The sequence below is a fragment of the Neoarius graeffei genome, chromosome 25 (genome assembly GCF_027579695.1).
Source record: "Neoarius graeffei isolate fNeoGra1 chromosome 25, fNeoGra1.pri, whole genome shotgun sequence".
NCBI classification, from domain to species: Eukaryota; Metazoa; Chordata; class Actinopteri; order Siluriformes; family Ariidae; genus Neoarius; species Neoarius graeffei.
Window position 1 is genome coordinate 10,942,554 of NC_083593.1, and position 19,007 is coordinate 10,961,560.

The following is a 19,007-nucleotide window of genomic DNA, read 5'->3' on the forward strand; positions in this document are numbered from 1 at the left end:
TGCTTTATTAAAGACCTGTAGATAAATGACCTACAGGCAGTGATACTATCAACCAAAAGACAAAATATCTCATCTCATCTCATAATCTCTAGCCGCTTTATCCTGTTCTACAGGATCGCAGGCAAGCTGGAGCCTATCCCAGCTGACTACGAGCGAAAGGCGGGGTACACCCTGGACAAGTCGCCAGGTCATCACAGGGCTGACACATAGACACAGACAACCATTCACACTCACATTCACACCTACGGTCAATTTAGAGTCACCAGTTACCCTAACCTGCATGTCTTTGGACTATGGGGGAAACCGGAGCACCCGGAGGAAACCCACGTGGACACGGGGAGAACATGCAAACTCTGCACAGAAAGGCCCTCGCCGGCCACAGGGCTCGAACCCGGACCTTCTTGCTGTGAGGCAACTTTTCTATATTAAAAAAAGACTATAAAGGGCAGTAAACATTAAAAAAAAACTACGTTACATGTGGCATGCTTTTAAAACTATCAGTCACTCAGTTCTCAGGAAATTGGATGGTATGTTGTCCCACCATTTTGAACAACCTGCTTGGCTTCTTCTCAAAAATGTCATTTCCTTCTATTTGTGCAATACAAGACAGCCTCCATTAGTCCCCCCCCACTCAGGTTACTTTAACAACGTATAAATTTTAATCTATCAGCAAGTGTATCAAGTGCAGCCTCAACACTGCTATGCAGCTAACAGTAGACCTGTGGTCAGAAAATGGACACTGATAAAGTGCTGGTATATCTGCAAGGTGACCAAGACACACAGGTTTGTCAGATAAACCCCCCAGTCCCACTGCTGTATCTGATAGACTTCTATCAGAGCTACACTGTGGTGGACACTGTCCCATGATGGACAGGGTAGAGGGATCTGGCAAACTGCATGGCCACAGATGGGCTACAGTCAGCAGTCTGATGATGTACTGTAGGAATATACACAGCCAGTGTTATTGTAGGGCCAAGCCCACCCTTATCAGTGGGCGTGGTCTTGAAACCCGTAACTGTGAAGCTGCTACTTTCTGCTGGAACAGTCTGAATAGTTCTATTGTTATGGCCAAAGCCACCTGTAAGGAAACTTTCCGAAAGGCATTTTTATTTGGCCACAGATAACTGCTTCGATTTGAAAAATCACTTCTGGAGGTAAATTCCCATTATCATATTAAAGAATAATACAGAAGAGCGTTTTATAATAATAATAATAATAATAATATTATTATTATTATTATTATTATTATTATTATTATTATTAATTTTTATTATTATTATTATAACGTTTATCTAACGAGTCTGAGATTTTGTACATTATATTAAATATATTTACATTAAAATAAACTGTTGAACAAATTTATGCAAAATGAAATTTCTATTCTAGGAAAAAAAATATCGTGTAGAGTCATTATAAATAAAGTATGAGAGATGGAAAGTTTAGTAAACAGACAAGCAGCACTATTTTGTCGTCTTTTTTTTTTTTAACCGTAAAACCATTTATATACGCGCACTACAGACATTGTTCTTCCGGAAGACTGAAGTTTACCAGGCAACATTTTGTTTATTTAATATGTTATGTTTGCACGATAGATAGATAGATAGATAGATAGATAGATAGATATAAACAGCTCTACTATTGTTATATACTCTACGCATTTTTGTTCAAACGTTTACATTTGTTTCAACAAGAACAGATTGAACTTGAAATGAAATGATTTACCGTATTTGTGCTTGACGTGTCTGAGAACTCTTGTCACATGACCAAGCTAGGCTAAGAGTCTTGACTTCCGTTTTGTAAATTAAACGTCGCTTTGTGTTTTCAGGCTGTATGAAATAATTAAAAAACACTTTAATGTCAGTGGTGTGTAAAATGATTATTTAGCAGCGAAATGTCCAATAGGAGGTTAAAATAATAATAAAACAAAAAAAAAACCCAAAACAAAAGTCTTGTATTTCCTGTCGAGAAGTTTCGACTACTAACATGAAAAAAAAAAAAAAAAATCCTCGGATATTTATCTTTGTGGACCAATCACGGTCAAGCAAGATGTCGTTCTAAGGTACAACCCAGTGTGTGTGAAAAAACTATCACTAGTCTGTACACTTTCACATTCGGTTTCTCAGCAGCTACACTCCTGTGTACAGAGCTCACCAACACCGTGAGTAAACAATATAACCAGCTGAGCTGTGTTCACTTTATACATGTGACTCTTAACAGATGTAATGCTTATAGTGATCATAACACACCAGTTAGAAGTTCTCTGAAGTCGAAATAAAACCAGTTGAAAGAGTTTCAGTAAAATCAGGTACTGCATGACTCTCTCTCTCACACACACACGGTGTTACATGGTGCAAATCAACTAAGTATTGCCTAAAAGTAAATATCTTTTAAATGACACAAAACTGTCAGGCTTTGGTCTGATGTAAAATCTTAATACCATTTGAAGTTGCATTGAAAAAGTGTTTAATTAAACTTGATGGATGCCATTACAACCTGAAAATTGTTTATACTTCTTCATCTTCAGGTTCTCTGTCTTTTTGGAGCGTATCCCCTGGAACACTGGACCTGAGGAGATTACTCCATAAATGCTATTCATCTGTAGTTTGTTTTTCTATTTGTATCAGGATTAATAATATACAGTTATTTTCTGACCTGTAGCTATCAACGTTCTTTGGAAATGAATCCACTCTTATCTCGTTTCCCATTAGATGGCTTCGAAAAATAACAGCTCTCAAATGAGGGATTGCCTTACACACTCGGAAACAGCCAGGGAAAGCAGAGCGGGATCGAGCCGAGAGACAGTGCCCCCGAAACAAACGTTCGGTGAGACCTGCAGTGCTGAGCCTCCCAACTTGAGGCAAAAACAAGGCACTGAGGCATGGCCAGGAAATCCATGTGATGTGGGAAAGCTGAAGAGAGAACCTGATTGCCACATGCAGCTGGACAGACTGTGTGCAAACAAGAAACACACAGTGCTTATAGATGTAAGAGCCTTAACGTTAATATCAAATCATAACCAGTCACATGCCAAGCTGTATTTGTTAAGCATCTTGTGGCAAAAAGCATAATGGTAGCTTAGCAGCTTGACAGAGAGACAGGAACGTGTGTATAATTACATACAAAAGCAAGTTAGTTGTGACTGTAACTTCAGACATCCATGTCAGTCATCTTGTCTCAACAGATAAACGAATTTTACAAGGGCAAAATAGTTCCACATAAAAATTTGGCAACGCGCGGTTGGGACAAATTCCATGTGAAATTACCCCAAGATTATGTAAGTGTATTGTTTCAAACACTTTTGGGACTAAATTTGTAGAGGGAGTTTTCATCACTCAAAATATACAGTATACTATATTGTGTGTGCTTTTTTTTTTTCCCCTCCCCTCATAGCCACCGAATGGCAAGGAGTCTCGCTGGGAAGCCACAAAGAGAGCTCTGACAAAGCTTAAGAATGCTTCAGCAGGAGATGTAGAGGTATTGTAATGTACATACAACATAAATTTACAAAGTATTTACAGTGCTGTGTTAACAATTGAGCGTTTTCTATTTCAGAAAGCCATTAAAACTTACAATCAAGCCTACTCTAAGGACTGGCATTTTGATGGCCTTCACACATATGTTGCGGTTAGTGACTTAATAATCTACTGACTGTAGCCCAGATGTTGCTCTGGACAATTTGACAGCCCTGTCAGTGGACGAAGACAATCAGAGGGCCACAGCAGACCAGATATGATTTGGATGTTGGACTGTTCCTTCTAAGTTCCTCATGATCTGCCAGCCAACAGCAGTCCTCTGCACGTAGAAGTTGGAACAACAAAATAGCTTTGTCTAATACAGTGACCAAAATGAGCAGTGAATTTAACACCCCAGAAATCCTGCTCTGCCTGATGCACACGACTGTGTCAGTGTTTCTGCTAGTTGAAAATGGTCCACTAGCCAGATATCAGCTGCTCAGCCGTGGTCCTGCTGTAGTCCTTGGCCGTTGGCGGATGGAATAGAGAGGGGGCTGACTAATTGTGGATAGCAGCAGTTGGGCTACACTATATTTGCCTCTGATATATTCTACACAATAGTGATTGGTTAGTTATGACTTCATTCACCAGATTTTACCAAAGCTGGAGAACAATTTTTCCAGTGTGATCTCGAAAATGGCCAGACTGGCAGTGAATCTGCCCAACCTCATCCAACAAGTAAGTACCTCTTTAAAATTCTATTTATTAAGTCAATGTAAAGATTTCTCCTTTCCTTGGTGAAAATTTTTTTTCATTGCATCATTTTGGGTTGTTAATTTATTTCTATGTTGTGCATGTGCATAGCCCATCCCGTTGCTGAGGCAGAACAACCCCCACGCCATAACGATGTCCCAGGAGCAGATCTCCTGCCTGCTGGCCAATGCATTCTTCTGCACCTTTCCCCACAGAAACACACATCACCCCAGGAGTGAATACAGCAATTTCCCCACCATCAACTTCAGCAGGTCTCACAGTTCACTCAACTTCACTTCCTTTTATAGTATGTGTTTCTTTGTGTCGAAGCACTTCATTTGCAAAGGTGCTTCTCACGAAACCCAAAAATACAGAATTTTCCCAAACTATATATTTGGTGCTGAACTGCATTGCAGCGTTTCTTTTTATTTTTCCCAATTTTCTTCCCAGTTTGGTCCTTTGTTAGCTAGCTATCAGGCTAGTATGTGCTTTTGCTGAGAAGCCAACTGCTTTTCCAATCTTTTCAAACTTCAAGCGCTATCTGCCCTCTTCCACATACATGACCTCAGAAATGTCCATTACTTTACAGGCGCTGTTCAAGGGCACTTCAGCCAGTTCTGCTGGTACAGGGAATTGAACTAGTGACCTTTTGGTCCCAAAGCTGCTTTTCTAGCCTTTAGGCCATGGCTTCCCCATGATTGGCTAGTGGTGCTGTGATTGACAGAGGAGAGAGAGTAATGCCATCCCGCTCAGATTGACTTGAGGAGCCTGGACCTGGGAGGCAGTAATGCCACCCACTGGGCCACCGTGTTGCCTTTTAGGGAACTAACCGACACTAATATAACCCAAACACTCTTCCCTACCTCAATAACTAAAATAAAATTCCTTCCTGTTTTACCAATAATAGTTATAGGAAAGGCTTTATTAGATTACTTACAAGTTTCACCGGACTCCTAGCTCATACAGTTACTTTGATAAACACCTGCTCTAGATAATTGTTTGCCACAAGAGCTTATTGGCTGCATGGTGACACAGTGGGTAGCATTGCTGCCTCAAGTCCACGGTCCCTGGTTCGATCTTGAGCTCCTGAGTGTCACACTTGTACTTCTGTAAAGCCAAATCATGCATTCCGCTTTTGTTCTTTGCACAGCCTGTTTGCTGAAGGGTCTCAACGGAAGTTGCAGAAGCTGAGAGCCCTTTTTCACTACTTCAGCACTGTAACTGATGAAGGTAATAAAGGCACATCAGTATGTTCTCATTAAAACGCTAGGTTGCTGTAATTGTCTGGAATCATGAGCAGACGAGAAGCGCATTAAAGACTTAAGACTCACGATCACTTTTGTTCACTGGACACACTGCTACTGTTGGGGCATTATGTTGTTCTATGTTGTGAAACAGCTACCAAACCAGATGGACTGGTCACGTTTGAAAGAATTTGCATTCCTCGACCTGAGTGGCCTGAATGGAATAGGTAAGTGACTTTCAGCTGATTTGTGAAGTAAATGCAGTCATGCAATGCGAGTTCTCACTAATCCAGATTGACTTCTAGGCGTTCAGAAAATATGACCAACCTTCAAGTGTTTCCGAATGGCTTAATCGAGAAGGAGGGTGAAGGCATGCTGCAGGTTCGTCTTTCAAACTCAACACCAAAGTGGAATTTTGCAAGTTGCTGGTCATTTTAGGGATCGTTATATTAAAATGAAGAACTCTGTGAACTAAGATGCAGTCACCATAGTAACCAGAGAAACATCATCATGATGCTCGTCTTTCACTCTGGAAAGGTGGATTTTGCCGCCAAGTTTGTAGGTGGAGGAGTGCTCGGGCGAGGACTGGTGCAGGAAGAGATTCGCTTCCTACAGTGCCCTGAACTGATTGTGGCCAGGCTCTTCACTGAAAAACTGGCCGACAACGAATGCCTGAAGATCACAGGTAGGAGTCAGGTCCAGGAGGCTAGTGGAGGGTTTCTGAGAAGGTTGAGTTATTCTTAAACTAATAGGATTTGGGTGCTAATAACAAATACTGATTAAAAAACAAAAGGTGACTCTAAATATCTTCTGAAATGTAAATGAAATCCAACACAAACAATGTAAAAGAAAATTACAACAAAAGAAAGAATAGAAGTATGTACAGTGGTGCTTGAAAGTTTGCGAATCCTTTAGAATTTTCTGTATTTCTGCAGAAGCGTGACCTAAATACTTAGAGTAAATAATGTTGTCATGATGGACACAATGCGCATTGTGGTTCGTTTGTTTTTTCTCTTTAAATAGAGATATAAACAAAATTAGCAAAAAAAAAAAAAATTCCACAACTTTTATAATACAGTGGTGCTTGAAAGTTTGTGAACCCTTTAGAATTTTCTATATTTCTGCATAAATATGACCGAAAACATCATCAGATTTCCACACAAGTCCTAAAAGTAGATAAAGGCCGAATCCCATTTCACCCCTTGGACCAACCCCTTGGCCCTTCCCCTCCATTTTGCGCGTTCACGTGAAGGGGTAGGGGTATCCCAATCCCAGTTAACGCGGAGGGGTAGGGGAAGGGGGAGGGCTTCCGTACCCCTCCAAACGGAGATTTTCCTGGAGCTGACTCCGAACGAAGGGGTTTGAGTGATTTCCCACAATGCCATGCGGATTTCAGAAAGATGGCGGTTCCCGCGGCGAAAGATTGTCATAAATGTATTTTCTCCATTATTTACGTGTTTTAAGTTGTTATCCAGAGGAAACACGCCGCTTGATTCGCTTTCGAGCTGAGAATGAGCGGCGATTTCTGAAATCCAAGCTGCTGCTAAAAAGCTTTGGGAGTGAGTATTGTTTTCGGTTGCTTTACTGCGTATGTTTTGTTCTGTTATTCTCGCTTTTATTGTTTACATGAGTGTTCTGACACCTCATTCTGTCGGATGTGGTGCACGAAGCGCCAAAGATCTCCCATTCAGTGGTGTTAGTTAACAAATCACACCCTGCCAGCAGAGATTTCTGTTCTGGCTCTGACTGTAGCGGCTGGTCGCAGCCAATGACGCATTTGGTCGCGTTTTGCTAACGTAAACGCTGACGGAGGTACGCGATGACGTATGCGATCGTTGAAGGGCTATCCCAATACGTAAGGGTTGAATTTCAAGCCCTATCCCTTGTAGCTCAGTTTCAAGGGGAAGGGCCAAGGGGAAGGCGGAGGGGAAGGCAGAGGGGTAGGGGTAGAAATTAGAATTGGGATTGGGCCAAAGAGAACCCACTTAAACAAATGAGACAAAAATATTATACTTGGTCATTTACTTATTGAGGAAAATGATCCAATATTACATATCTGTGAGTGGCAAAAGTATGTGAACCCCTAGGATTAGCAGTTAATTTGAAGGTGAAATTAGAGTCAGGTGTTTTCAATCAGTGGGATGACAATCAGGTGTGAGTGGGCACCCTGTTTTATTTAAAGAACAGGGCTCTATCAACATCTGATCTTCACAACACATGTTTGTGGAAGTGTATCATGCCACGAACAAAGGAAATTTCTGAGGACCTCAGAAAAAGCGTTGTTGATGCTCATCAGGCTGGAAAAGGTTACAAAACCATCTGTAAAGAGTTTGGACTCCACCAATCCACAGTCAGACACATTGTGAACAAATGGAGGAAATTCAAGACCATTGTTCCCCTCCCCAGGAGTGGTCGACCAACAAAGATCACTCCAAGAGCAAGGCGTGTAATAGTCGGCGAGGTCACAAAGGACCCCAGGGTAACTTCTAAGCAACTGAAGGCCTCTCTCACATTGGCTAATGTTAATGTTCATGAGTCCACCATCAGGAGAACACTGAACAACAATGGTGTGCATGGCAGGGTTGCAAGGAGAAAGTCACTGCTCTCCAAAAAGAACATTGCTGCTCGTCTGTAGTTTGCTAAAGATCACGTGGACAAGCCAGAAGGCTATTGAAAATGTTTTGTGGACAGATGAGACCAAAATAGAACTTTTTGGTTTAAATGAGAAGCGTTATGTTTGGAGAAAGGAAAAACACTGCATTCCAGCATAAGACCCTTATCCCATCTGTGAAACATGGTGGTGGTAGTATCATGGTTTGGGCCTGTTTTGCTGCATCTGGGCCAGGACAGCTTGCCATCATTGCTGGAACAATGAATTCTGAATTATAGCAGTGAATTCTAAAGGAAAATGTCAGGACATCTGTCCATCTCAAGAGAAGGTGGGTCATGCAGCAAGACAACAACCCTAAGCACACAAGTCGTTCTACCAAAGAATGGTTAAAGAAGAATAAAGTTAATGTTTTGGAATGGCCAAGTCAAAGTCCTGACCTTAATCCAATCAAAATGTTGTGGAAGGACCTGAAGCGAGCAGTTCATGTGAGGAAACCCACCAACATCCCAGAGTTGAAGCTGTTCTGTACAGAGGAATGGGCTAAAATTCCTCCAAGCCAGTGTGCAGGACTGATCAACAGTTACCGCAAACGTTTAGTCGCAGTTATTGCTGCACAAGGGGGTCACACCAGATACTGAAAGCAAAGGTTCACATACTTTTGCCACTCACAGATATGTAATATTGGATCATTTTCCTCAATAAATAAATGACCAAGTCTAATATTTTTTGCCTCATTTGTTTGACTGGGTTCTCTTTATCTACTTTTAGGACTTGTGTGAAAATCTGATGATGTTTTAGGTCATATTTATGCAGAAATATAGAAAATTCTAAAGGGTTCACAAACTTTCAAGCACCACTGTATATAATAGAAATGAACAAATAAAAAAAAAGACCACTATTTCTTCAGGTGTCCAGATGTACAGCAAAACCTCTGGCTACAGCGATGACTTTGAGTGGCACAGCCCTCATAAAGACTCCACTGAAAGGTAAACACCTAAACAAGAAAATGCAAATGAGCTCACTTTGAGTAAACTGGAGATTTGGGAAGTGCAAATTCTACATTATTAATATTACATATGAATAACCTATTTGTAAATATTTTGATACAGTAGTAATTAATTATCCACAGCTGATCTGTTATCCGGCTGTCCATTATGCCTTATAGCCCAGGAGTAATAGGGTTATACCCGGAACAAATTAGTAACAAGCTGAAAATTTCAGAATATGTTCAGAATACCTTTAGGAATAACATACTAAGGCCAAGTTTACATTAGACCGTATCTGTCTCGTTTTCTTCGCGGATGCACTGTCCGTTTACATTAAAACGCCGGGAAACGGGAATCCGCCAGCGTCCACGTATTCAATCTAGATCGTGTCTGATCCGGTGCTGTGTAAACATTGAGAATACGCGGATACGCTGTGCTGAGCTCTAGCTGGCGTCGTCATTGGACAACGTCACTGTGACATCCACCTTCCTGATTCGCTGGCGTTGGTCATGTGACGCGACTGCTGAAAAACGGCGCGGACTTCCGCCTTGTATCACCTTTCATTAAAGAGTATAAAAGTATGAAAATACTGCAAATACTGATGCAAATACTGCCCATTGTGTAGTTATGATGGTCTTTAGGCTTGCCATCCTTCCACTTGCAAGTGGTAAGTGACTTGCGCACAGCGGCTCAGTCCCGAATCACTGCTCGTGCGCTTCACTCGCGCGCTCTGTGAGCTGCGCAGGGCCGGAGTGCACACCCTCCAGAGGGCACTCGCTGTTCAGGGCGGAGTGATTTGGAGCGCAGCCGCTGAGGAGGAAGCGATGAGCCGCACTGACACATTTCAACTTGCGTGCCGAATTAGTCATGTGATTAGCGTATCTGTGTATTGGCGTTGCTGTGTGCACGCGAATCGTGTATTGGCGTTGCTGTGTGCACGCTAATCGTTTTTAAAAACGTTAATCTGATGATCCGCTGATACGGTCTAATGTAAACCCCACCTAAAAGTCCCCGGAAATCCCCCTTGTGCTCTCTGAGAAATTCAAGATGGCGTCCAAAATGGCCGCCAAATGGAGATCTGCCCATATCTCAGGCCCAAAACAAAATATTAATGCAATTAAAAGGTCAGAATATATGTTTTGTAGGGTAGGAGAGTAAATTCCAACATGTGTGTATTAATTACATTGCGTATTAACATTATATAATAACAATGTACACATTATTATAACAGTATATTTGTGTATAATGTGTTTGCTTGCCATGTCTGTCATATTTTTTGGCACTTCACCAGTTCACATTTATGAATGTGCACAGTACTATGAATGTGTGTAGGTTTCATCCAGTCCGACCCTTGAATCAAGTATCAATCTTGAAACGCCCTGGCCCATAAATTCACATCCAAGAAGAAATAACAATGACTTATGACAAAATAATTGTTATGGTATCATGAAGATGTCTCGTATGTTTTTGAAATGGCTTCAGTTCTTAATGTTTAGGACTAATAATTACAGACTTATAATTGTAAATCTATACATGTGCTATTTAATGTACACTACCGATTATAGAGTGTGGATCCATTGGTTACTCGTTCACTCCGTATCATCCTATTCTGTTCACAAAACAACAAACACAATTACTAGGGGTTGGAGCGCTTATTTTCATTAATATTCATTAAAGTAAATTGGCGGTGTAAAATGAAAAATGGCATGTTAAAAGGTCATGCTGAGTTCAGTCGTTTTTAAAAGGTCATGCTGAGTTTAGTCATTTTTTGTCCGAACACACTGGCATTGCTAGTAGTAAAGACTGGCGCTAGAAACTCAAAGATTAATTTTTTTCCACCCTTAAACAAGCTTGAATAAATTCCCTACTTCATTGATGGTACAACAAAGGTCCAAGCATTACAACTGAGGCACTGAGAAGTGTTTAAGTCTACTCATTGTTTATAAGCAAGAGCTTTTATTGAAGCAGACCTTTTTGTCATGAAAGTCGCCGGAATGTTGAAGAAGTGTACTGAAACAGCTTGCCATTGTAGTTTTAGAAGATAGAGTTCTCAAATTTAATTTCCCTTTAATATTTTATCAAAGCTTAAAGATGCACTAAATATTAAGGAAATTGATGTCTAATTGTTGTCTTACATTATGTTCATGTATGTAGGTAGCCTACTAAGCTAATCTGTCAATCATGTCAACCATCAAATTCCACGTAATTTCCACATTAATGACCTTGTAATCTTGGTTAATTTTAATTTTAACAGTGTGACAATGGTGAATTTGCATTGCTTGTATGAGAGAACATATAATTTAACATTTTAATTGCATTTATATTATGTTTTATCCCTGAGATATTGAAAAATCTCCAATCGGCGGCCATTTTGGACGCCATCTTGAATTTCTCAGAGAGCACAAGGTGGATTCCCGGGGACTTTTAGTATGTTATTCCTCCGGGTTGGACTCAGTTTTGAGCTAATGCTCTTGGGTTATTATGTACTATCTGCAGAAAGTTTGTTTTAGTAACGAAGCATTGACTAATAGTAGGTTTTAACCCCGTGGCTTTGTTCGAGGGATGAATGGAAACGGCGTTACTGTCAGATTGTTGCCATCGACGCTTTGAACTTCGATGACCCGAGACAGCAGTACACCGAGGAAAGCATAAAACGAGAGCTCCTCAAGGTCAGCGTTTTTTAGTGAAACATGAACAACTTTGTGCATTGTATTAATGGGTGGGCTAAATTTTCTTCGTTGTTTTTAAAGGCGTACGTCGGGTTCAGGAAGGATCCTGATATTCCTATTGAATACACTCCAGCTATTGCAACTGGCAACTGGGGATGCGGAGCTTTTAAAGGTGATCCAATGCTCAAAGGTAATCAGCAGTGCCTGTCCCAAACATTGCATATTATATGCTATGACGTTAGCATATTTCAAAACATTTTTACCTAATCTTTCACTGGCCTGTAAAAGCTCTTATCCAGATGATGGCTGCCGCTGTGGCTCAGCGAGACTTGGCCTACTTCACCTTTGGCAATAAGATACAGGCAGTCGACCTGGAGAAAATGCATGGGTTACTGAAGCGTCGAAAGATAAGTGTGGGTGAGTAGCACACGAGTCTCACCCTAGTATTTTAAACAGTAGTGAAACAGGGTAGCACATTTATCCCACCTGAACATAGTGGTATAACACAAGTGTTAATAGCGTTCAATATTTTATTACAGTAATCCCAGCTCTTAAAAGTCTCTGTACTTTCGCAGACAAGTTATACAACCTGCTGAAGGACTACTGTGAGCACCGCAGTCGTCATCATGGACCGAAGAACGTGTTTGACTACATCCGCGAGAAGATCACTGGTTCCAGTCAGCTGTAAAAACCTGCAGGTCTTTGGAAGGGACACAATAAATCAACTGCGTTTCTCTTAAAATGACAAACTGTAATGCTGTTCAGTTTCAGTTCCAGAGTTTAGATTCAGCTGCAGCACAAACTTAAATGTTGTCTTTGGTGTGAGCACTTTATTCACCTGTTTTAATGGGATTTTCATTACAAAAACAAATCATGAAGTGTCGATATTTCTTTTAATAAGTAAAGCTGTGTGTGTTTTTAGAAACTGAAATTCATTTAACTGCAACATTTGTGCATATACACTCGAAGAAGAGAATGAAAGAAAAGACGCTTTTCTTGAAAGAAGTATTTTAAGAGTCCAACATACATTATTAAGAAAATATATAAAAATTCACTCGTTTTGTAGAGATTTGTTTGACGTTATTTGACAATAAAAGTATACTTCATGTTTCTGCTTGAGGAGCCTCTTGAGAAGGATATAAATAGCTTTGCTTCTTCTGCTTTACAAAGTCTGAGTTATTGCCACAGGACAAATGGATCCTTGTGTACAGTCTGTGAAATCTAACATATAAAACAGGCAAGCTTAAAATATTCCATTCACAGTCTCTTCAGAAAAATTGTCCATTTCCTTCCACTCGCTCATAAAACTTTTACTGGCGTTGGAGACGAGTGTTGTATACGCTGAGGGTCACAAACCTTTTGTTGCATTTTTATGTGCACTTTGATACATAAATAGTGTTTAAAGAAAAGTCTCAAATGTCTTGATTAATGCACCTTGTCAGCAGTAAAAGCTGCGATATGGAAGACATGCAGTCTGTCTCCCATCTCTCCTGGAATATATGTGTGCAATATCCGCAGTTTCAAAGCAGCCAGTGTTTTGAGTTTTTAATTTAAAAACAAATTAAACCCCGACTTATCATCTCGGATGCTCCTTTATTGTAGCAGTACGGAGATGGTGCCAGAGTAATGACTGGGAAGCAGTTTCATTATATCTGGAGCTGGAGACAAGGACAGAGATGAAAGGATGGCACTTTACTAAGCAGGCAGCAGGGGTTTTGGGTAGAGTGGTGTTTAGGGCTGGCTCTGGAAGGCATCCAGGTTGAAAGCTGTGTCCAGGAAACGATCCAGCTCCAGGAGATGGGCTTTCTTGTTCCCGGTGGCTGAGGCAGCAGCAGGTTCACGCCCAGCGTACCTGAGTATAAGAGCAACGCGCGCACAAAGGAAATACTGTTGTAAATAGGAATTCCATAAACATGAAAAAGAGAGACTCAAAAGAGGCAGAGAAAAGTTTACCAGACAGGACGTGTACAGGCAGTGGTGGAGAAGATGCGCGGCCTGATGTAGTTGTAGTAGCCCTGGTTCTTGTGCTCCTCTTGGCACCACACCAGCTCAGCCTCTGGATACTTATCAGTCTCTGCCTTCATCAAGTCAAACGGGAATGGAGAGAGCTGCACAAATAATAAAAGTTAGTTAAATTGTGGAGGTGAGTGAGATGTTTGCTATAGTCAGGTTTTATCTACAGCGTCTTTCTTCTTGCCAATGCCATGCTCTCTAGAATGCTTGAATGTAAGTGCAAAGGAGAGATTTAATTATCAAATAACATGAGGGACAGGCGGTGGCATGGTGGTGTAGTGGTCAGCGCTGTCGCCTCACAGTGAGAAGGTCCGGGTTCGAGCCCCGTGGGCGGCGAGGGCCTTTCTGTGCGGAGTTTGCATGTTTTCCCCGTGTCCACGCGTGGGTTTCCTCCGGGTGCTCCGGTTTCCCCCACAGTCCAAAGACATGCAGGTTAGGTTAACTGGTGACTCTAAATTGACCGTAGGTGTGAATGTGAGTGTGAATGGTTGTCTGTGTCTATGTGTCAGCCCTGTGATGACCTGGCGACTTGTCCAGGGTGTACCCCGCCTTTCGCCCGCAGTCAGCTGGGATAGGCTCCAGCTTGCCTGCGACCCTGTAGAACAGGATAAAGCGGCTAGAGATAATGAGATGAGATGAGAATCACATCTTGACTGCTTCATTTTAAATCCATTGCGGTGGTGTACAGAACTGAAAAAGCATGTGTGAGCAAGGAGGCCTACAAGCCTGACTCAGTTACACTAGTTCTGTCCGGAGGAATGGACCAAAATTCCAGCAATTTATTGCGAGAAGCTTGTGTAAGGCGACCCAAAACATTTGGCACAAGTTAAACAATTTAAAGGTTGCACGGTGGTGCAGAGGTTAGCACTAGTGCCTCACAGCAAGAAGGTTCCGGGTTCGAACCTCATGGCCGACGGGGGCCTTTCTGTGTGGGGTTTGTATGTTCTCCTCGTGCCTGCATGGGTTTCCTCCGGGTGCTCCGGTTTCCTCCCACAGTGGATTAGTTTGACTGGCTACTTTAAATTGCCCGTAGGTGTGAATGTGTAGCCTGATGAGGGATTGGGTCCCTTTGGTGTGCTATAATCACCCAAGGAATTTAAAGAGACAGAATTTAAAGGCATTACTAACAAATGTCTGTAAACAACTGACCCATTGGGTGAATGTGGTGAAATAAATAAATAATTCTCTCTACTATTCTTCTGATATTTCACATTCTTAAAACAAAGCAGTGATCCTAACTGACCTACGATGGGGAATTGTGGAAAAACTGTATTTGGCTAAGGTGTATGAAAATTTCCGACTTCAACTCTATGTTGATGTTGTACTACAAGGTGAAGTTGTGTTATTTTCCAAGGACGTGCACAACAGCAGCGCAGAATGACTGCGGTACACCCAGTTGTGTACATGTATGTGCAGCTAAAATCAATATTAAGAACCACAACAGAAGGTTCTCTTCAATCAGTGCAGCCCTCAAGAACACTGACTGCAGAACCTTAAAGGGGAACTGAAGTCATTCTTAAACTTGCTTTATTTCTTAATTAACATGTTATTCAATTATGTTTTCCACCATACACCTTAGCCAATTCGGTTTTATCAACCTTATATCGTGACTCGTATTGGCATATTATATTACACTTATTGGCCTTTTCGGTTTTTAGCCATGTTGAATGTAGTTCGTTTGGTCCACGGCAGGTGTCGCTTATCCGCGCGATCTTTACGAGACTTGTGCGAGACTTCAAGCGTGAAGTGTCAGCGCTGCCATTTTGAAAACTGTTTAGACAGTGGCCAGATCGCCATATCATTCCAATTTAGATTAATTTCGAGATTTGCCAGCTTCATCGGTGATGGAGATTAGTCCATACGACTTTGAACCAACGTGGAGTAGAGAAGAGCTGGAAAGACGACAGGATAAGGACTAGTCCGTCGCACTGGCATTTACGTCATTACTGTCGCACAATTACAACGTGCCAGATCAGGCAGCTGGTGGGTTTTCAAAATACACTGGCAGTCGATGAAAAAGTCCAGGTCAATAATTCAACATATTATGCAATACGGAGTTGGGGAAATGTTTGTTTTGAGATGTTTCTATTGAATAGCGTGCACAGAAGTCATTAATGAGTTCTCCTCAATCCAAACATTTTTCAGTAGTCTTCAGGGAGTGGTCTTTAGGAATCAGCTCAAAGTGCTGTTTTGGAGAAAAACAAAAATTTGTACACGGTTGAAAGGATGGGTTGGATAGCCTTTATTAAGGCCATGAAAAAGCCGACTTTTGTATTCCTTATGTCCAAGATGCCACGGTTAAATCCAGATGACAGATGGCCTAAGTTTTTCAGAAGTTGGGCGTCGATTGAATGTCCAAACCCTGCCATGGACTGCGTATTCACCTGATCTCAATCCCATTGAGCATTTATGGGATCACCTTGGTGTTCAGATCCAGAACCGTGTTCCTCGTCCCATGAACAGAGGTCAACTGATCCAGGCTCTTCAAGAGGAGTGGCAGGCCATTCCACAAGACAGGATTCGCCGTTTGATACGCAGTATGCGTCGCAGACTGACGGCTTGTATTGCTGTTGGTGGGGACAATACTCGGTACTGAAGCTGCAACTTTCCAATTACAGGGTATCCATTTTGTTCGGACTGTACATTATCAAAGCTCACAACAATTGTGATTTTTTGTTTATTCATCTCGAGTTAAATGTCAGTATATTGATCTGTAAGCTTCTAGTACATGATTTCATAGCTTATGAATAAAATTATTTTCATAAATGTCACCTGGACATTTTCACTGACTGTCAGTGTAATAAATACATGCATGCATTTTTGTGATAAATACATATTATACTGAGCGCATTTCCCACATAATCCTCACTAAAGTTTCAGACAGCACTACAAAATGGCATCCCTACTATACTAGTGCATCTCAAAAAATTAGAATATTGTGAAAAAGTTCAATATTTTCCATCAGTTATTTAAGAAAGTGAAAGTTATATATTATAGACTCATTACACATAAACTAAAATGTTTCAAGCATTTTTCTATTTTAATCAGTATGGCATACAGTACAAAAACAAAAAAAACCATCTCAAAATATTACAATATTTCATTTCGAGTTTGAGTAAAACAGTATGAACACAGTGTATCTCTCGGTCTAGTTCAGTACACACAACCACAATCATGGGGAAGACTGCTGACTTGACTGTTGTCCAGAAGATGATCACTGATGCCCTCCACAAGGAGGGTAAGCCACAATGACAGTAAGTCATTGCTGAAAAGGGTGGCTGGAAAAGGTGCACAAGCAACAGGGATGGCCGCAGTCTTGAGAGGATTGTCAAGAAAAGTTGATTCAAGAACTTGGGAGAGCTTCACAAGGAGTGGACTGAGGCTGGTGTCAGTGTATCAAGACCCATCACGAACAGACATCTTCAAGAAAGGGGATACAGCTTTCGCATTTCTAATATCAAGCTACTCCTGAGCCAGAGACAATGTCAGAAGTGTCTTATCTGGGCTAAGGAGAGAAAGAAATGGACTGTTGCTCAGTGGTCCAAAGTCCTCTTTTCAGATGAAAGTACATTTTGCATTTAATTTGGAAATCACGGTTCTAGAGTCTGGAGGAAGAGTGGAGAGGCACAGAATCCCAAAAAATACAGATACGCTGAAGGCCACTATCAAAGCAACCTGGGCTTCAATAACACCTCAGCAGTGCCACAGACTGATCACCTCCATGCCACACCGCATTGATACAGTAATTCATGGTAAAGGAGCCCCAACCAAGTATTGAGTGTATAAATGAATATACTTTTCAGAAGTTGGACATTTCTGTATTGTAAATCCTTTTTTTGATTGATCTTACGGAGTATTCTAATAATTTGAGATACTGGATTTCTGATTTTCATGAACTATAAGCCATAATCATCAAAATTAAAACAAAAAAGGCTTTAAATATTTCACTTTACATGTAATGAATATAGAATATATGAAAGTTTGCCTTTTTGAATTAAATTATGAAAAAAAAGGAACTTTTTCATGGTATTCTAATTTTTTGAGATAAACTAGTATAGTGAGTATGGAGCAATTTCGGACGCAGGGAAAACTTCCGGCTTGATTACATCAGCATTTGAAGGAGGGCGCGCGCGTCTTTTGACAACGTTGGTAGACGTCGGTCACTTTGATTTCCGCTGTACGTTTTACTTCCATCCTACGATGTCTCGTACAGGTCTCAGCGAATCTCGTTTACGGCCATTGCTTTGACATATGGACTGATATATTACAGAGCATATTTCAAACACTCATAACTTGCTATAACAGTGACAAAATAGCTGTCAGAAATGCATGCCTATATTTTATAAAATGAGATAAACAGAATTTTGATGATAAAAAATTTGCCTTCAGTCTCCCTTTAATTCCTCACCTGGTCACAGGGTCTCTGCACATTTCTGACCAGCAAAAATAATACTTTTTAAGACCATTTTAAGACCACTGAGTATAAAAAATAAGACCACTACCGCGGAACAAATACATACAGTAAAAAAAAAAAAAAAGCACACTCTAGGTTAAGTTCAGAGCATTTTTTAAATAAAGAAGTGCATCTTCAGTTTACAAAACAACATTAGCTGCCTTCTCGATATTTTAATAGTAGGGTACTGCTGTAAACATAAACAGTGAGGAAACAAATTGATCTTCAGTTAACAAAACAGAACATTAACTGCCTTCTCGATATTTTAATAGTAGGGTACTGCCATGAACATAAACAGTGAGGAAACAAGCAAGTTTGACTACTGATCGAACTGCCTCAGTGCATCGGATTTCTCCTTAATGTCAGCCTTCAGGCCAACCAACTCCTCCCTTTTTTCTTTGGCTCGACGTCTGAGTGTGTTGAATTTTGTTATTAGAGTTGCCATTTTTGTTCCACCAGAATTTTCTGCTTTGTCAGCCATCTGGTCCGCTTCATTTTGTAGACCATCACATACACTCACTCTCACTAGAGGTCCTCATAAACAAGTCAAACAGTTGCAAAAGTTGCTTACCAATTACAGTATTAATTTCCCATTTACATGAAACACTGAAAACAAGACGTTTATCCTTATCTTAATTTGTTAGGTTGGTGGAAGCCTACCTTGAAGTTTTCCAGCAAGTCCTCAGCAGTTGAGTGGCCCATATACTGTGATCCGAGATACCGGGACTGCACTCGAGAACCAGTCTCATCCGTCACCCAATACCTCACGTGAATGTCGAGCTGCTTGCGCTTGGTGGTTCGATTCATAGACTCATCAAACATGACA

The 19,007-nt window shown here is 41.0% G+C and overlaps 2 protein-coding genes across 3 annotated transcripts in view; one reads left to right on the top strand and one right to left on the bottom strand.

Moving 5' to 3' along the window:
* The first annotated feature begins 1,998 nt into the window (after positions 1–1,998).
* On the top strand, positions 1,999–12,823 carry pargl (poly (ADP-ribose) glycohydrolase, like). The gene is made up of 16 exons (XM_060908358.1): positions 1,999–2,158; positions 2,709–2,984; positions 3,182–3,274; positions 3,391–3,474; positions 3,553–3,624; positions 4,104–4,190; positions 4,317–4,477; positions 5,356–5,435; positions 5,604–5,676; positions 5,755–5,830; positions 5,987–6,134; positions 8,968–9,046; positions 11,607–11,715; positions 11,797–11,905; positions 12,004–12,132; positions 12,291–12,823. Exons 2-16 carry the CDS (start codon positions 2,709–2,711, stop codon positions 12,401–12,403), a joined length of 1,689 nt encoding a protein of 562 aa, XP_060764341.1. The 5' UTR covers positions 1,999–2,158; the 3' UTR covers positions 12,404–12,823.
* Positions 12,526–19,007, bottom strand: part of ogdhb (oxoglutarate dehydrogenase b) — a 49,523-nt gene continuing 43,041 nt past the window's right edge. For both annotated transcript variants that reach the window (XM_060908354.1, XM_060908355.1), the window contains 2 exons: positions 13,669–13,823; positions 12,526–13,567 (listed from right to left, as the gene is read on the bottom strand). In XM_060908354.1, coding sequence (XP_060764337.1) covers positions 13,447–13,567; positions 13,669–13,823 — 276 coding nt within the window. In that variant the 3' untranslated portion in view covers positions 12,526–13,446. The remainder of the gene's footprint in view (positions 13,568–13,668; positions 13,824–19,007) is intronic.

What these genes read in the sequence shown, in the direction of transcription:
- pargl (XM_060908358.1), top strand. Translation starts at nt 2,709, where the DNA reads ATGGCTTCGAAAAATAACAGCTCTCAAATGAGGGATTGCCTTACACAC. An exon ending in CTTCAGCAGGAGATGTAGAG is followed by an intron (nt 3,475 to 3,552) that starts GTATTGTAATGT and finishes TTTCTATTTCAG; the next exon opens with AAAGCCATTAAAACTTACAA. An exon ending in TGCCCAACCTCATCCAACAA is followed by an intron (nt 4,191 to 4,316) that starts GTAAGTACCTCT and finishes GCATGTGCATAG; the next exon opens with CCCATCCCGTTGCTGAGGCA.